Consider the following 20,530-nt stretch of genomic DNA (forward strand, 5'->3'; position numbering starts at 1 on the left):
AGTTTTATTTACCGTTTTTCAATCTTTTTATTAAATTGTATGATTTGTATTTTTTTTTTTCATTTTGAATGTGAATGTTTTTTTCATTTATTTAACAAAAAAATTTATTTTTATTATCTTTTAATATTTTCAAATTTTAAAAATATTGTTGGACCTCTTGGGTTTTGATGATGACTACACTTTATATAAACGAATGTATTTTTAGAGATTGTTTGCAGTTTAATATCCGGTCGTGATTAAGATCGTTGATGGTACCTATGACTTGGTCTATGAACATATACTCGTCAAAGGAATCCAAAGAAGTTAGAAGAGGTATATCGCTTAGGATGTCAAATGTAGACAGGAGGTCTATTGTTTCCAAGTTTGATGATCTAACACTGCTGGAATTTGGAGACTGTATACTGTTCCCAGATTGTAGTCAGAATAATACGTCCGCTCAAATTCTGATTATAATTATATTTTCTATTTTTGGTTGATGTATTAATTAAAATTAATTTGTTGCATTAATTAATTATTAAAGTTAATTGACAAAATATTTTCTAAAAATACTTGATGTATGGTTTTCTAAAAATCTTTTTATAAGCCTTTATTTTAGGGTCTATATTTAGTGAATAACCAAATTGACCAAATATAGGAAATGGGTACAGTAGCTTATTTTAAGGGATCCTTAGTTATTATTTGAATAACCGTCCCTAATATTGATAAATAGGTAACTGTTCCTATTATTAGCTAAGTGTAACCGTGCCTAAGATTAGTAAAAGGTACAACAGCTAAAAATAGGAAAAAGGAAATTGTGTAACCAGTCTACCTATTTTTAGTAAAAAAGGGAACAATAACCGACTTGCCTATAGTTAGTAAAAGGAAACGATAGCTAATATTAAGGAAACTGTGACTTTGATTTAATCAAATGTACACCTATTTTTCCTTGGGATTAAGACAATAACCATAGATTGACCTTACTAATTGAGATCCATTTTATTATCCTTATTATTTGAGATAAGGGAATAGTGGGTAGTTACCTCTTTTTTATTAGGGAAATTGATCCTATAAATAGAGGCTTTCGGCTGTTCCTCAATATATGCCTTCGTATGAGCTTTGATTTTTCATGCGTTATTTTTGGAAAATCAACAAGAAATATTTTGTTCTAAATTGCCAATTAACTTACAATATTTTCTTGTGCAACTTATTGGTTTTATTTTTAGAGAATTTTATCCTTGTGTAATGGTTTTTGAGAGAGAAATTGTAACTAGACTTGGGTGAGTCTAGGGGAGGATTGCATAGCTTCTAGTGAAGCTTGTGAAGAGATTAGCTTTTAGTGAAGCTAGGAGAGTTGCTTTGAGTGAAACAATTGGAGAGAGAGTTGGCCTAATGGAGAACGGTTCGAGTGAAGCAAGGTGTTTAATGTAATTGTAACGAGTTGCCCCAAATATAGTGAAGAGTTTAGGAATCCCGTGGGGTCGTGGTTTTTCCTTCTATTTAGGCCTAGAAGGTTTCCACATAAAAATCGTGTTGTCTCTCTCATTATTTCGCTCTAAGTTTAAGTTTTATTTCTTTAATCTAATTCTGCAAAAAATAGGGTAAAAACGCTTAAACTTGTAACAACAACAATTCACCCCCCTCTTGTTGTTGTTCCCATCTCTAACTTAGTCTACAAATATTATTATTTTTATAAAGTGTTTAAATGTCACATTCTTACTTACCTAATTTAACATAGCATTTAGATATGTTAATAACTTATACCCATTGTAAACTTATAATTATTTCCTAAATTAATTTTCTATTTAATCAATAAGAACCAATAAGATTATTTCATTTGTCAAAGCTCTAATAGCCAGACACTTGGAATTTTCCAACTCTTTTATCATTTTTCAATTTTTCAATTTTTTAAAATTATGTATGATTCGTATTGTTGAAATTTTGAATATGAATATTTTTTTCATTTATTTTAAAATAGAATTTCTTTTTATTTTCTTTTAATATTTTCAAAATTTAAAAGTAATAATATTTTAATCAAGTGTTTAAATATTAAATAACATTATTATTTACCTAATTTAATATAGATTTTAAATATGTTAATAAATTATACTCATTGTAAACTTATAATTATTTAAATTATTTTTATTTCCTAAATTTTTTTATCATGTAATCAATAAGAAACCAATAAGATTATTCCATTTGTCAAAGCTCTAATAGCATGACATTTGGAATTTTTCAACTCTTTTATAACATTGTATGATATGATGATAGTTGATTACGTGGAATATTTACCTAATTTAATATCTGATTTTTTTAAAAAAATTAAAGCTAAATTAGGTAAAGTATTTATATAGGAGTAATTTATCATAGCAATTATGTATAGGGATGCAAACGGGGCGGGGCAGGGGGGGGGGGGCGGGTATTGGAATTACCATCCCCATCCCCATCTGTTAATGCAATCCCCATCCCTATCCCTATCCCCGCGGCGGGTATAATTTTTTTCTCCGTCCCTACCCCAATGGGTTTGTACCTAATACCATCCCCGCCCCACCACCCATCTGGGTATCCATCCCCGTCTAATACCCATTTTACCTGCCCCACTACCCATCGAATCCCCGCTTAATACCCATCTGTGCCACATATTTATATTCAATTATTTGGGTCTTAAAACCCATAAAACATATCAAAACTCCAAAGTCTCAAACAAAAACACATCCAAAGTCTCAAACAATTACATATCCAAAGTCTCAATTCAAACAAACACATATTCGAAGTCTCAAACAAACACATGACCAAAGTCTCAAACAAATATACATGTCTAAAACAAAAGTATTTCAAGTTTCAACACCAGCTCAAAATCATCTAAAGTAAATCAATCTAGAATAATCTCATCACTATGAAATTTCATTTCGCATTCTTCTTCCAACTCTCCAAAAATTTTAGCAAAATCCTTATCCTTGAATTCTCCACAATCTGCAAATACAAATGTTTTTATAACCAAAATTTATCAATGCATAAAAATTACACAATATTGATAGGATTAATGCTTACTTTTGAGGGCAGCCCAAATCCAATTTTGAGAACACATTAAAGCTTCAACGGCTTGAGGTAGTAGTCGACTACGATAAGGATCAAGAACTCTACCACTTGTGCTAAAAGCTTATTCGGATGGGACCGTAGAATTAGGAATACTCAAAATATCCCGTGCTACTTGTTGAAGAACGGGATATGTGCTTCCATTTGTTTTCCACCAATTTAGAATTTCAAAATTATCTTCAAGTGGTATGTTAGCATTTTCCAAATACTTGTCCAAATCAGATTTTTCATAAGTTTGATTTTTGTCTCGCTCTAGAAATTGTGCAAACTCTTCCATATCAACATCATCACAAGAACTCCCACCACTTGCTAAATTGGAAGGTAGTTGCCTCTTACTTTGAGTATTCTCACTCCTAAACTCATATTCATCAACTAATCTCCTTAATAGATTGCTAATTCTACTAACATCTCTATCATACTCATATTTATCAAATAACTTTGCAAAATAAAATCGCGTAAGAGCCATTTTATACCTAGGATCAAGTATAGTTGCAACTCCCATCATCCCAATATTTCTTATATTTCTCTAAGATTACTTCCGCCATCTTCACAACATAATCATATGAAGATGAAAGCCAAGTAGATAAAGTAATTTTAAGTTTGCAAATTTTAGAAAAGTAAATATTAGCCGTAGGAGTTTTTGAGGCATAGAAATCAAGGGCAAGTTTAGCAAACACTTCCAATAACTCACATATTTTTCCAACTTTTTCCCAATCTTCAGGAGTTGGTGGATTTTTGTATAGTTTATCTCGACCACTTAAAACAACAAACACTTCCTTATAATTAATGGCAACACAAAGCCTTTCATATTTTGAATTCCAACGAATTTTACAATCAAGGGTTAATTTCCTTTTGTAATCGGAGGCTAATTGATTAGCTACACCTTCAAACTTTTGCACTCTCTTATTAGAACCAGTCCAGAACACAACACTTTCCCTTATTCGATTAACTCCATCATACACTACAGCATTTAATCCATCTTGAACAATTAGATTAAGTATATGTGCACAGCAACGCATATGTAAGAACTCACCATCCAAAAATAGAGAACCATATGGGAAAGAGTCCTTTATGATGTCCATCATAGCATCATTAGTCGTAAAATTATCTACTGTGATAGATGCCAATCTCAAATCCAAGTTCCATGATTGAATGCATTGTTTTAATGCATCGGCAAGAACCTCGGCATTATGTGGGGCAGGGACATAAAGAAACCTAGTCAAAAAAAATAATTGCATAAGAAGTAAATAGGTAAGTAAAGTATGTTAGCACAAGTACAATTAGTAGTTGATAGTAATACCTTATGATTTGACTTTGCAACTTCCACGCATTATCAATGAAATGTGAAGTGACTGCAATATAGCCTTTCCTTTGATTACTTGCAGTCCACATGTCCGTAGTTAATGAAATTCGACTTTTGACTTTCCTCAACAAAGCTAGAATATTTTCCTTCTCATCCTCATATCTCTTCATTATATCCTTCCTAGTAGTGGTACGACACGGTACTTTAAAACCAGGTTGTAAAGTCTTAGAGTACTTCCTGAAGCCATAGTGCTCAACGATGCTAATGGGGTACTCATGCAATATAATCATCTCGGCCAAGTCCTTTCTTCCATCTTCTTGACGGAATTCATAAGGAGCCAAAGTCAAAGAATCACTACTATCATTCACATTATGTTGTGTACCGAATAATCTTGTTTGCCGAAGATCTTGACATATTCGCTTTCAACAAATTTGAATGTGGTCCTTCAAATGAGAAGTTCCCGCCTTTGCACCGGCGGAAAGTAGCTTATTACAATGATTGCACTCAGCCTTCTCTACCCCACCAACTCTCTTTCTCTTGAAATCATTCCAAACCGCCGAAGTGTGCTTACTTGTTATAGGTAACACATTAGGATCGGAAACAACATGTGCTGGACTTTCATACTCATCGACGCTAATAGGAGTACAACTTGCAGTAGTTGATGGGTTTGAAGCCATATTTATCTAACAAGTAAGAATTGTCTAACAATTACAAGAAAACTAAGTACATATGCCCTAAAAGGTAATAAAAGAAAAGCTAAACGCACATCATACACCAGTCAATAAAAGAATTGTCTATACTCATACTTTGACATATATCAAAAGATATAAGAACATGTAGTTAATTCAATAAGAGGAGAAAATAATGTGACTGATACCGACAAGAAGCAAATTTATTGAATTCGAACTAACTGCTTTCTATTTAGAAAAGGTAACTAAATCACTGAACTTCAAACTCTATATACAAAGAAATTTCTTTCCAAAGTTACAATTAAATCCATTTAAGGCCGTTTTTTCCGCATCCCTTGAGTATAAATGATGAAAAAACAAACATTACTTGTTCTAGAATGTCCGACAACCAGTATGGAAAGAATTTTATCTATACTCGAATCTCGAAGATAACCAAACACACAAGAGCATAAATCTAATATGATACCGGAAGAAAATAGTTCAACTAATCTCCAAAAAGAAGAAAATTTATCAGATTCAAAATAAATTCCATCCATCTGGATTAAGTAATGGAATCTCTCAACTTCAAACCCTAGAATTTCCAAAGGTACCTATATCAATTTCTACATTCTTAAATCCATTCATCTGCTGCCCTTGTGTATAAAGACTGAAAACAATAAACATCCATTATTTTCAAAATGACCGAGATATCCAAGCATCCCTGAAAGCCATTTTGAAAACAACTAAACCTAGAATTTTCAAATGGGATTAACCAACCCTATTATCTTTTCAAAACCATTTATTTATAAGAAGTCAATAACAGAATTCCAATATCCAAAGGACTGTTAAACAGGGCATAAAACAAAATCAAAAAAAAATACCCAGAAAAAATTGAACTTATATTTTTAAGAGAAAAAGGACAGAATACAAGGCACAAGATTCATACCGCATACAGGAAAGTCACTGTAGAGAAGTGAATTTAAATGTAACCGCCATGAAATTGAAGACGTTTCTTTGGTGCAGAAGTACTTCTATAACAAAATGACAACCAATCTATGAAAAACCCTAAATATTTGAACAGTAAAAACAAAAAGTTAGCAAAAATATATTGGGAGAAAAAAAACTTTATATTTTCTTCAACCCAAGATGAAAATATGTTCTTTGATGCTTACCTGTTGATGACGAAGTGCAACAAGGAAAATAAAGCATCAATCTGAAGAAGATCTTGAGAAGAAGAAGAACGGTGATGAACTGAAAGAAACTTACCCAATTAAAAACGGTGAAGAAGAAGAATGGCAGTGGTCTGGATTCTTGTCGACGTCTCAACATGAATGGTGAAGAAGAAGCAAGATGACGGCAGTAAAATTAAAGAAGATGGGAGTCTGTTTCAAGAAGAAAATGATTGCAGGCTTCAGCAGTGAAGATGGAAGAAGTAGCAAATGACGGCCAGTAGTGAAGAAGACGGGATTTCAAAGGCCCAAAGTAGATTTAGGGTTTTGAAATTTTTTTTTAAACAATATAAACCAGGGTTTTTTAAAATTTTTAAAAAAATTTGAAAATAAATTCAAGCTTTCCAGAATTTTGAAAATAAATTTTTAAAAAAATTTGTACATTTCTTGAGGCGGGGCAGCGCGGGGAGGGCGGGGCGAGGCGGGGATGGGGTGGGTATCACCTAAAACCCATCCCCGCGGTGGGTATGAATTTTATACCCGTACCCACCCCATGACCCATCAAACCGGGACCTATCCGCGGGTCTAACCCGCCTGCATCCCTAATTATGTATAGCTAACCTAGAATTTGATGTATGTAATTGAATGAAAAAGTAAAATATTCGATAAGTAATTTTAAACTTAATCAGTATTTAATTTTTGCTTTAAAAAAGTCATGTAAATTTAATCATAAAGTTATATTATTAAATATTTCATATTGACAAATTCGTGTATTGTACGAGTTTTTATATTAGTTTTATGAACTAGTAAAATCTAAGTGTACATTGTATAATCAATTCTTTAATGTTTAAAATGATAAGAAAGGAAACAATAAATAACTTTAAATCATTTCTTTTCTATCAACACAAATTCTTTTCCTTAATCACACATTATTTTTCCTCTTTGTATCATGATCTTGTTAAGGAATGTCTCCAAAGCGTTAGTTAATAAGGATATAATTATTTTTAAATAGTAAATTAGAATTTATTTTAGATTTTGAATCATATAAGCATTAAATATATGACCTAATAAAATATAAAAATTTAAATTTATCGTTTAAACCATCCATTAAAATATACTAGAGAAGATCTTAGTAGATAACGGTTATTTGTGAAGTTAACAAATCACCCTCATATAGTAGAGTTTGATAGGGTGAGAGTTTTATTATTTTAATTTATTTGTTTTAATTTTTGTTGATATAATTACTTTATTATTATTATTATTATTATTATTATTATTATTTTGTCTTTTTAGAGTGATTTACAATTAGATTTTTTGATCAAGAAACGTCTTCTTGGAGGTGTTCACAGTTCATTAGCTTTTGCATGATGATAATCAACACACTTCCTTAATTACACATTATTTCCCTTCTTTGACACATTTAAGAATCAACCATGAACTTACTAAAGATGTAAAATTAATATATAAATAATATTTTTTTGATATGAATATATAAATAATATTATTAATAAAGTACTTTATTAATCAATAAATACCCTTCTTCCATCTATAAATAACCCCTCCATTACCTCCCAAAACTCTTTCCTCCTCTCACTTTCTCTCTCCTCTTTCTCTTACATCACAAACCATTCTTCCTTAATCAACATCATCAACAACAACGTTGGAGTTACAAAAAGACTACTGGTAAGTTCTCTTTCTCTCTTTTAATTTTCACATTCATTTCTTTTAATTTTCTGATTTATTGTTATAATTCCATTTTAATTTTCCATTTAATCTTCATTCAAATCCCACAACGTTTCTCCGGACTGAGTTTTTTTACCGTCAAACGTTTCTACGGATTTTCTTTTTCCAAATAAAATTAATTTCAGAAAAATATCAAAATTTTCTTTTTTTTTTTTAGAACTCCTTATTTTTGGACTAAGCAAACAAGAAAAACGGTTGAGGATTTTTTCGGTTCTTTCACGTGATTATTTTGCGCGTGCTTTACAGTTTCACTTAATTTAAGGTAAATCAGCGCGTGAAAATTACGTTAAAACATGCGAATAATGTAAATTGTGATAGTTCAGTTAGTTCAGTTAAGGAAGGGTACGACTATGAATATGGTTGAATGTCAGATGCTTTTTGAAAAAGAGAGGTCATTTCGTTATACACGTGGCACTTTTTAACCCCTCTATTGACTCTTTGAGTAGACTCCGTTTTAATTGATCTGTAAAATTATAAAAAATTAAATTTTTTAATAGAATAATAAAGTTAATGAAATAAGTAAGAAACATAAATATTTAAAAAATAATAAAATAAAATTTTAGAAAAAATATGTGGAGTTACAAAATTAGTGAAAAGTTAAAAATAACATAAAAACATTCATTAAAATAAAATTAGTGAAATATATATGGGGATTAATCACTCAATAAGTATTTATAAAATATTAAAATTAAGGTGAGTAAAATTAATTATGTTCAAAATTTGTAATATAAATAGATTTTTTTAATAGAATAATAAATAAACAATTTAAAATGTCAAATGGAAACATCATCAAAGAATAGAGGGAATATTTTGTTGATTAAGATTGTCTAATTTTAAGGGTTTAATTTTATTTCGTGATGTCATTTTTTTCAGGTAAGGTTCAATAAATTTTCATCTATCCTTCTTTCTCTCTTAGTCTACCCGTTAATAATAAAAATTAATACAAGTTTTATTTTTTTATTAACTTCAATTGTTGTATATTTAAAAAATATAAAAAAATATTTAAATAAAATTTTAATTTAATAAATTGTTTTTTTTTTATGTATTTGATACTAAGAAATTAGGAATTGAGGCAAATCAATGTACATTCTATTAAATTATATTATATATTTTTACACGTTTTTTCCATAGAAAAGATTAAAAAAAAGACAATAATACTTGATGAACAATACACAGTAATTATTGTGCATACCTCGTAGCTAATATGAACACAGGTCATTAGTAGATACTCATTCTTTTCGGTGGTCCTAATTATTTTTTGACACTATTCATCGATTACTCTTAATTTGTATTTTATTCTAAATCAAGACGTTAAAATATAGTCATGTGAGATCTTGTTTGATTCGTCTCAATGTAAATTTTATTAATATAAAATTTTTATAATTTTTAATTATGTACAATTAGAAATATTTAGAATTGAATTAATGCATTGAATAGTGTGTTAAAACTAAATGGTACAACCGAAAAGAATCAGAAGGAGTATATAATAATAATAATTTGATTGAAATAGAGAAAATTTTTATTATAATCTGACTCAGAAAAAAGAATTGATTTATGTACATCTTTAAAGCTAAAATACGTACAAAATTTCTCTTTGAATTAGTTTTATGGAATTTTTTTATTTTATTTATTTTTTTTTTTTTTTTTTGATTTTTAGACTCTCCAATATGATTTATACCTTAGGACTTAGGATTTAGGTGAGAATTGATGATGTATTAGATAGTCTAGGTTTTTTTCACCTTGATTCTAGATAATAATTTGTTTAATTTGTGACTTTTTTAAGGCTGGTGGGTAGTATATATTATAAATTGATATTAAAAATAATTTTTAATGAATCTTAAACTAGTTACGTAATAATAGTAATTATGGATAATTTTAAAGAAAGGAAGAAAATTTAATTTTATTATAATTGTAAAACGGGTGGAATAAAGAGTTACTTCTAGTAATTCATTTTCTTAAAATGCCAATTGAAATTGATGACACAGTAATGAATCATGTTTCCTAAAAAACAATGTCAACTCAATAAGAATGACGACATTATGACCCATAACATATTGCCTTATGCAATATTATATACTCTCCAATTCATAGCAATTATTCTATTTGGAATTTGAGACTACAATAAAGGATGTGAGTATCTACAAATTAGAAGGAGACCACAATAAATTTGTTTTTTGTGTACAAATTGAATATGACCACTATAAAAAGGTATTTATAAGTACAAAATAAAAAGAACCAAAAATAAAAAAGTTTGTCAAAAATCATTATACTAAAAAGGGATAATTAGAGTGAATTAACCTAGAAAGAAAATAAAATAATTATTCTAAATCATGGGAATATATATATATATATATATATATATATATATATATATATATATATATATATATATATATATATATATATATATATATATATATATATATATATATATATATATATATATATATATATATATATATATATATATAAGCATATTGTTGAAAAACACAAATAGAGTATACAACATACTGTACTATATTGTTAAATTAGGCTGTATTTATTGTGAATATTAACATAGTAACGGGGACATGAGGTGTACACACTTTATAAGCCAAGGTAATATATACCCTCCTAAAACTATTTGGCAATGAAAAAGATTCTAATGTGTGCACACCATTTTCATTTATCTATGTGAGATAAACAATCCAAACATACATCATTTGAAGGTATTTTAACAATAGATAGAAATACCTAGTAAATTCTTTCAATTTCGTAAGGAACTTTGAATTTAAATAAAGGAAATGGGATCTTATTTTAGTTGGTAACCCGGACTCCTTTTATTTTTCTTAATCTACCATGTAACAAAAAATGTGATTAAAACTCTATATTTTATGTCAGTGTATTATGAATTCATGATCAATTCATGCCTTGAGTCAGTTACTGTATATAATATATATCATATCATGAAATCATGATTAGTTTGAAAATATATAGTTTGTCGAAATAGTAATAATTTCTATGTGTATGTTTGAATTTAATTAGAAGTAAAAATGTGTATATTTTCTATGTTGCATCATTGTAAAAAAAAAAGCTTACTTATCATAAAATAATTTTATTGTAAGAGTCATAAAATAATATAAAAGGAGACACAAAAAGTGTAGAAGTATTGGTTTACATTAATGCATCTCTATATTACTACATTTAATTTAAAATTTTCTTGTTCTGTTTTAGATATAAATATAACATTAAATATACAAGTCAAGTTGATATTAGTAAAAGTATGAACTATGCATGTATTTTTTCGCAAATGGCTTTATAATCAACTTTTAAATTGGTTTTTAATTTATAATTTTTTGTTAGATTATCAAATAATTAAAAATATTTAATTAATTGCTTTTAAGCTGAAAAGTTGATGCATGTTTGATAAACCATAAAGTTAAAAATATTGTATTAGAACAGTAAAACAAAAGCCAGGAAAAGTGTTTGATTTATGTGTCGCCATTATCGTACTTAGAATTTACCAACTTCTTTAGCGTTCATTATGTCATCGACACATAAGCTATCTGTCTACTTGTTCATCTACTTTCTAGAATACTTGACAAGGTTTCCTACCCTAACTTGTTTCATTAGTGTAATTAATCTCATGTTTAGTTTCTCTTATTTTAAGTTGAGTTACAAGTTTTTAGTCTTTTCGTTTTTTTTTGAGTTTGTTAGTGGTTATATAGTTTTTACAGTAGTTAATTTTATGGGACAAAATAGTCAATAATAACTTTATATGACTACAAATTTAGATAAAGTTTTTGTGTGAATTAGATTTGATCGTTAAATTGTGTGGATATTTGATAATGAATATATACAAAGATTAAATTGTGTGGATAAAATTAGAAGAGAGTTAATATTGATAAATAAGATTATAAGAGAATGGTACGGTTTAAAAATAAAAATAATAAAGCGTATCAAAATAACATACACATGATACTAAATGAATGAGATGTAAGGAGTAATATTTTTTTTAAATAGAAATGAAATAACTTTAATATGAGATTTGATAAACTTTTCATTATTTTGTAAGTGTTTGGCTTCATAACTAGTTGAAGCGAAGAATTTGACTAGTCAATATTATGAAAACGTTTGATCAATTAATTTAAACTCGATGTTTGAAGTGTATATTTTAAAAATAATTGTTTTATAATAACAAGTTATTTGAACGTGCTAATTTACCAAATACTAACGGTTGATGTTTTGACTATTTGAATATCAATTTAAATTAAATAAGCTAAAATTTTTTAATAAATTATTTTACCAAACATGAATATTAGATTATGTATAGAGGGTAGTCAAGTCAACTATTTAACTGAAGCATAATTAGGCTACACGTGTGATGCTTCGTACGTGCCAAATGGGACCCTTTTATCAAGTTGATGGATGGGATGGTACTGAATTTATAATATGGGTGGGGGGTCCATATTGGTGGGGTGTTAGAGAAGCAAGCTCCAAGGAAAGCAAATGGGTGGACATCTTTGTCACTGACAAATGGACTTTTTTTGCTTTGATTTAAGGTGTTTTTTTTATTGATTTGCAAATTTATAAAAAAAATTAAATCAAAAGTGATGGCTACTCTTTTCCTATACTAGGATAGTTAAAAAGGGCATACTACATTTTCTATTGGATCTTTGCCCTTTTTGGTTCATGTCCTACCTCTATTTTAAGAACTCTCAACTAATAGAAGTTTTGTATTGATTGGTCATAAAAGACAAAACTATCCTCTTACTCCTAAAGAATAGTTACTCCTATTGTCTTATGCTTCTACTAATAGAGTAGGGTAGCTCTTCTTGTACTTAAATATTGATCAAGCCTTCTTTGGTCCCCATATAATTGATATGGTCACAAATGACCTAAATATATTAAGAAAGCAATGATAACGTTATTTAAAATGAAAATGTTGCAAAAGAAAAAAAAAACATATTAAAATATGAATATTTAAAAATTTATTATTGTTATTATCTTTGAGAATAGTAAATTTTGATAACTTTTAGGGGTGTTTGGTATGAACTTTTTAATATTAAGTAAGAGATTCAATTACCATTACTCCACATATTTGTTTGGTATGATATTAGGTTAAGCCAATCCCTTTCTTGAGGGTAATGAATACCCTTACTTTGTTACCACTCATTTATGTCAAGTAACAAATTCCCTTTCTATGATCAATTAAGTGTTTCCTTTATATTTTCATAACAAACAACATATAACTACAACCCATACCCTTACCCTTACTCCTCTTTATCATTTTCCTTTCCATTATATTTTATATTTCCATACCAAACACCCCATTAGTGTTGAATTGATTTTATAATGTTCACTATTTAAGCAATGCAATTCTAATTTGACATATTTGCTTATTATGATACTACATTGATTAATTTGTTAGTGTTAGGTCTTCTTTTAAAAAAAGTAGTTTTTTTATTGACTCTTATATTAAAAAGTGACTTTAGTGCGCTTCAAATGAAGGCTATAAAAAAATCGCATTTTGTAACACGCTTTTATGGGCTCAGGTGCTTTTTGCTCCTTTTGATCTTTTTATTTTCATTTCTTTACTAATTTGTCTACTACTTTTTGTTGGTTCTTATTCTTATAGTTTACTTCATTTTTTGACTTCTAATTTCCCTCTTCTTCATTTTTCTTTGCCTTCTTTCTTCTAGAATTTTCATTTTTATTTTCTTATAGGTTTTAAGTTTTCTATTTTCTCGTTTTTGTAACTAATAGATAGTGAACAGTTAGACATATTGCTTTTAATGTAGATTTAGATACCCTCTTGTGCTACTTTGCACTATATTATTAGCTTAGCGCAATTAGAAAGAAAGTTTTAGATCTTTAATGCAATTAAAATATTAATATATTCTTGAATTATTCTATAAGCTTTCGTGCCAGAAGGTGTGCCTCACTTACAAATTTATTTTCTTTTGTTTGGTCATATGCAAACAAGACGAGAATCCACCAGTTAAAAAAGTGGAAGATTGGAAGTTGAGCATCTTAAAATAGAAAGATGTAGACCAAAATTGATTTATAGTAGCATTTGACAATAGATAAAATGTGTTGAACATATGTAAGTATTCGAATATGTTTTTCTTAATTGTAAATCAGAATTGTATAGATCCAAATTTATTGGTGACACTTTAACATATTGATAACCCTATAATAATAGGTGTTGATGTTGTAGTTATTATATTGAATATCATATCAATTTTAGCATATTAGTTTTTAGGTTGCATGTGTTAAAATATGTAACTAAAACCCTCTTTATATTAAATTGGTTATCACTAGGAATCTAACTACTCATTACTTAATTAGTACAATTATTGTAGTGGTGGTTAAGGTCTCATTGTCTATGCTTTAAATCACATCCTCTTGCATGATTAATTGGCTCCCACTTGTACACTTTCTTTCCCTACTAATGTTCATTTCCTTAACTAGGTATTCATGGACTTGTTTGGCTCATGGTTTTTGTTCATAATTTGTAATTTTAAGCATAAATTGTATGTATGGTATTTTCCTTTTAATGTATGAAGATACAAGTGGTGCAACTCTACCATGCCTTATATTTTGGTGTCTCATAACTCTATTTAGGAATGCCTAACTTTTGGTTCCTGTCAAAACTAGTCCAAATTTATAGATTAATTTAATGTTTTCACTAATCTATGCATTTAGTTTTATCTTTTTTAATTGTGATTTATTATTTGTAGAGCTAGCTAATCTCCCAAGTCCTAATTAATTGAAAACTTTTTTTGGGAATATAATATTATTTCTATTGGAGACATAATTTTTAATAACTATCATCTTTGAAGAAGAGATGTGGAAATCAAATACATTTTCAAGTTTCTTTACATAGGTATCGAATCCTTTACTATTTAATAGTTTGTTATCTATTTTTTCATAATCTTGCATACACATGAGAAGCTTTGTTCAAGGTTGATGGTTCATGCATCTTAATTCTTGCAACTTTGCATATTGTAGTCTATAGTATGTAATTTCTCATACTAGCTTCTTAATAATACCAATACGGGTATGTATTCTAGTGTCAAACTCGATCATTTAAGGAAAATTTTCCTTTAGTAAAGATCTAACACGAATAGTAATATCATTAAGTATTAAAGATCTGACACGAATATTGATATCAGCTTAAGGTTACAAGTAACATACTTTATTTTGTTAGTGATAATAATTTTCCATTATTATTCCAACTTCTCATTATTGACACTCTAATTTTCCACATTGCATGCGACAAATTTAAAAAGCACAATGATTTTCATTAATTGACCTTGTTACTCCTCCGTCCCGTTAAATCTGCTACGTTACCTCCATAAATCTCACTCTGATTTGGGTAATATAGCAAATCCAAATAAATCGAGGGAGTACCCAATAGTCCATGTATGTTAGTTAAGGAGTTGTCTTAATCCTAAGTTGAAAAATGGCATTATAGTAAGAAAATGTTTGATATGCTATATGATAAAGACCCTTTGTTCTGATAAGTTATATCACCTATACAATAATCAAAATTTTACCCTTTGCATCAAGAATTAACACTGTATTATGAATGACTAATCATGCTATAATCAATGTATTAAGTAGTGTTTAGCCAGTATGCATTGCTGTCAACCCTATTAAGGATGTGCATATATTTTAAGTCTAGCAAATCTTTACACTTTCTTTGAAACTTCTTGTTTGTTGAGCCAAAATCTGTCATTTTGAATATGATATATGGGAATCATACTGCATTTGATGTATATATATATATATATGTTGCTTGTCATGTGTTATCACATGCCCATACTTCATTTGTCTCAGTCCTAGTTTTGTTGTGAAATTATTAAATGCTTTTTGTCTATTCTCGATGGTATTAAATATTTATTTTTCTTTGGTTTCAGACTATAATAGACTAGCTACAAGAGAATTACTCGCTAAATATTATATCAAGATAAGGTTGCGTACATCTAATTCTAAATCATGCCTATTGAGATTCACTTAATGGTATTAGGGTAATGAAATGTTGGTTGTAACTTGTAATAATGTTTAAAAGCGCGCATAAAACATATGTATTATAATTTAGTGATTGGCATAAGAGCAAATGGTGTTAGTTATTGTGCTCATCAATTCATTCTTGTTGATTTTTAAGAGTTTAATTAGTACTAATATAAAATTAATGAAAAATCTTTAAAAACCCATGAATTTAGATTAATCTTTTTAGTTATAAGTTGATGTTATCAGATGATCTGAGTTTGAAGTGCAAATAGTGTCAGTTTTTAGGCCAATGAGTTCAATCTAGGTTTTCACAATTACCAATTGTCCAATGATTTGAAAGGACACAGATCTTTTACTGAAACATGGTACTTGGTTTTGATTATGTACTTATTTTATTAGCAGACAGGGAATGCTTGCTTCTTGGCTTTTCATGTATATGAAAAGCCAAAGTAATGGGAAATGGGTTGTTTATAAAGTATTGTTTCTAATCTGCTGGCACTTGATTAACTAATAATGAAGATAATATTGACTTTGCAATGTTATCTAACCATGATATAGGTACGTCGTTCATACAAATAAGATACCAACTAGTGCAAATTCACGCCGTTTTTAGGGTTTGTTCTCTGTTACTACCGACTACCAACAACTAAACGAAACCGAATTGTGAGTGTATATGTGTTGTGCTGAACTGAACTGAACTGAATTGAACCGATAGAATTAGTAGTTGCAGAGAACAGGCCAATAGTCACCTATTTGTGCGTTTTTTTCGTTTTCTGTTGATGTAAAAGAGTCAATTTTATGTGCAAGTATACTAGAACGGCTCAACGTGTACAAATATTTGGGTTAAAAGCTCGGTTAATCTTGATTCGACTTGCTAAAAGTGCAACACTTATTGTACTATTCATCCCCTTCATGGTGTAATATGATTGTTTGAATTTTGGAGTGTGTTAATAATGTATGCAATAGAATCTTTCGTTTTCAAGGTCTTTTTTGGATAGTAAGTCCAAGAATTACCCCAAGTTTTCTTTGGTATGAAAAACCTAGGAGCCTTTATTAATGAAACTCTACCTAAACTTTCATAATCTGTCAATTTCTCAAGAAAATGTGAATAAAAAATTGTTTGGCCAGCTTGTTTGTCATTTTATGACTTGCTAATCCATAAATTCTGTTCAAACTACAAGTCATTGGCTTGTCCTCTTAATCTTCCTTGTCAAAAGTTCAGTTTTAGGCGTGTTTATAGCGCGTGTACGAAGACAATATTCGTTCGAATTAAGTGTTCATAGCGTGGCCAAGCAGCTTCAAGTTCTGATAAGGTAAAAAGTGCATGAATTTCTTTAGCTTAAAATCCTTTTTATTGCTAAAATCTTGCTAAATTCTGTTTTTCATACTGATTTCTTGTCTTAGATGATCAAAAACAAGCTGATCAAGGTGTCGAATGCGCTAGGATTCTTGAGATACTCATCCAACCCGCAAACTCCTGCATTGAATATAAGGAATGAAAGGAGTAGCATGGTGAGACCTGAACCATGTGATCAGAACCCGACAACACCAAATGCTGTCGATACTAACTATGAAGAGTGGTTGGTAAGTTCAAAAAACCCGAAATGATCTTTGTCTATAGTTTCTAGTTTTCGTAGAAATGTGCGTTACATGTATTGTTGTTGTTGTAGAGTGATCATCCTTCGGCTTTGAACTCATTCCAAAAAATGATGAGCATCGCAAAGGGCAAGAATGTCGTCATGTTTCTAGATTATGACGGCACACTCTCCCCTATTGTTGATGATCCCGAGTTAGCCTTCATGTCCGATAAGGTAAATAATCTTTAAATGCTTGCATTATACATTCTATGCGCGGTTTTTATGACCGTAGAGTTTGTAACATATCTTGGTTTCTATGCAGATGAGATCAGCAGTGTCTGAAGTAGCCAAGCATTTTCCGACAGCAATAATTAGTGGCAGGAGTCGAGATAAGGTTAGTGCATTTGGATTCAAATCTTTTTGTTACCCGAAACATTTCATGGGGCGATTCATAATTGTGTTACTAAGATGGGTTTTCCATTGTTGTGCTAGGTGTATGATTTCGTAAAGTTGAACGATATCTATTATGCCGGAAGTCATGGTATGGATATCATGACTCCACCCGGGAAGCACAAGTCTAGTGACGGCAAGTATCAGACTACTCTAGCTGTTGATAAAAAGGTTTGTTTGGTTGTTCTAGCTTTAATTTTTGTATTGTGTATGACATAATTTAGTTACTATAAATAGATTATGTTTTGTATGAAATCATGTAGGGTAATGAGGCTAACATCTTTCAACCTGCTCAAGAATTCTTGCCTGAAATTCTTGAGGTAAGGAAGCCAAACAAGTCTCAAGGAATCACAGCTATTCTTCATTTCAAACATGGTATTTTTCTGATTGTTTTTACCAGATATTTAATGAGTTAGAAGAAGAAACTAAGGCAATACAAGGAGTCACCGTAGAGGACAATAGATTCTGCATCTCAGTTCACCTTCGTAGGGCAAAAGTAGAGGTAACTCATGTCAAAAGGATTTCCTCATCATGTTTAAGAATTGATCAGGCTGCAAACATAGCCCGTGTCAAAAATCTAGGCCAACGCGCTTTTTTGCCTATTTTGGCAAGGCGTTCAAGCTAGTGTAACATGATTTGCTAGCTAATTCGGTTTTTGAATTCACGATTCGCTGAAATTTGTCCAAGAATAGTCCAATATCGACCATAATTCGCTTTTTTCGGTTTGTGATTCGCAAGAAGATTAGCGAATCATGTGACCCTAGTTCAGGCCAAATTCGTGGGCGTTTTGGGCTAATCTTGATCATCTAAGATTAAATGTAACAAACCCATGAATTTTATGAACAAATTTTGTTTGGGTATCTGCAGGATCATTCTCTGGTTAAAGAGAAAGTTAAGTCAATAGTGGCAAAACATAGTGGCTTTCACCTAACTACAGGTAGAAAGGTAAGATGAAATCCAAACAGTCTCAGAAAGTGAGGAAAATGTTGGTTAAATGGACTTTTGGGTGATTTATAATGCAAAAATCCATTAATTTAACAGGTTTTGGAGGTAAGACCACCTATAAAATGGAACAAAGGTAATGCCCTTGAATATTTGTTGGACACTCTTGGATTTTCTGAATCAAGTGATGTCGTTCCTATCTACATTGGAGATGATGCAACTGATGAAGATGCCTTCAAGGTAATTATATTCTTCAAAATCTAACTTCATTTTTCTTTTTCATTGTGTTCCTTCGACTCGGGTATTAGTGTTAGATACGTGTATATGGAATTTAATTAAGTGTCGTGACTCAAAATTTAATAAATTTGTGGCGGACCCGAGTGCCCTCCAATGGTCACACATGAGGGCATGCACTAGGCTCAATACATCTTTTAATGATCGTAGTATTTGCTCGCACCAACTATTTTCTGAGTCAGCCACCGGGTAATCCTACTAATATATTGATTACTATTTAAGAAAAGGAATGATACTCATTCCCCATGTCTAAAGAAGTGCACAATGATACTTTTCATACAGAATTGTTTCATAGTCTTGACTTGTACTCATCAGTCCCTTTGAATTTGCTACATTACGTTTAAAACTCTCATTTGGATTTGCACAATGTACTCAATTCAAAGACACATAGCATTTCAATGATCTTACACGAATAGCAAGCATAAACGGAAAATTCCAAACACAGTTGACAGTTATGTATGTTCGAATGATGCAGGTTATACAAAAAAGAGGGCAAGGATTTCCGATAATAGTATCATTAAAACCGAAACAAACAGCAGCTTCGTACTCTCTGCGCGATCCATCAGAAGTACTAACGTTCCTGTTAAGATTATCAAAATGGCCAAGAAATTCTTCTTAGTGAAGCTGAGTACGCCAGCCACAACCAGTCAGTTTTTTTTGGTGACTGCTAAGTGAGCTTTGGTATTTATATACAACTCAATACATAGTTTGTACATAGCTGTTTCAGTACTGTACTAATACTATATACTATATACTATATACTATATACAGTATACTATCTATTATATACTAGTAGTAAAATGATATGAGGAGGGCAAAGTTAGACATCTGAGATTTTGGTTACAAAGTAGTGAATCTTTGGTACCAAACTATATTTCCTAGGTATATTTACCAAAGTTTTCTTGGACAATGGCCATATGTTGTATGAGCAAACTTTTGAGCAGTTAGATTTAATATATTTTTTTTATTTTAACTTTATTTTTTATTTTATTTTATTTTTTTATTATAGCAATTAACTTGTAAAAATCGGTCACTTTTTGGGCGATGATGTTCTTGTATAAGTGACCATAAAATTGAGATTATTCGTGATTAATCAAAAGTTGGGATTATTGTAGAAATATCAATAAAATATTAGATTATTCTAGGTAATTTTTCGTTTAAATATCTACGTTCTACTTAAGATAGTCACTTTTAGTTGTTTAATATTTACCATGTCATTTTAAATATCATAATTGATACTTTAGATATAAAACACACACATTTTAATTGTTTCATAAAACCAATTTGAATTTATCTCACTATAACACGATTTCA

At 29.9% G+C, this 20,530-nt stretch overlaps 1 protein-coding gene across 1 annotated transcript; it reads left to right on the forward strand.

Annotated features, from left to right (window-relative positions):
* The first annotated feature begins 7,784 nt into the window (after positions 1–7,784).
* LOC130825530 (probable trehalose-phosphate phosphatase 2) lies at positions 7,785–20,142 on the forward strand. Its single transcript, XM_057690802.1, has 11 exons — positions 7,785–7,895; positions 17,176–17,266; positions 17,358–17,537; positions 17,624–17,764; positions 17,853–17,924; positions 18,023–18,151; positions 18,244–18,300; positions 18,381–18,482; positions 18,848–18,925; positions 19,022–19,162; positions 19,692–20,142. Exons 3-11 carry the CDS (start codon positions 17,358–17,360, stop codon positions 19,833–19,835), a joined length of 1,044 nt encoding a protein of 347 aa, XP_057546785.1. The 5' UTR covers positions 7,785–7,895; positions 17,176–17,266; the 3' UTR covers positions 19,836–20,142.
* The last annotated feature ends 388 nt before the right edge of the window (positions 20,143–20,530 follow it).

The sequence above is a fragment of the Amaranthus tricolor genome, chromosome 10, assembly GCF_026212465.1.
Source record: "Amaranthus tricolor cultivar Red isolate AtriRed21 chromosome 10, ASM2621246v1, whole genome shotgun sequence".
Taxonomy (NCBI): domain Eukaryota; kingdom Viridiplantae; phylum Streptophyta; class Magnoliopsida; order Caryophyllales; family Amaranthaceae; genus Amaranthus; species Amaranthus tricolor.

Excerpts from the sequence above, each read along its gene's own strand:
- LOC130825530 (XM_057690802.1), top strand. The coding sequence starts at position 17,358 with ATGATCAAAAACAAGCTGATCAAGGTGTCGAATGCGCTAGGATTCTTG. Across the intron at positions 18,301-18,380 it reads TCTTGCCTGAAATTCTTGAG|ATATTTAATGAGTTAGAAGA; the intron begins GTAAGGAAGCCA and ends TGTTTTTACCAG. Across the intron at positions 18,926-19,021 it reads ACCTAACTACAGGTAGAAAG|GTTTTGGAGGTAAGACCACC; the intron begins GTAAGATGAAAT and ends TTAATTTAACAG.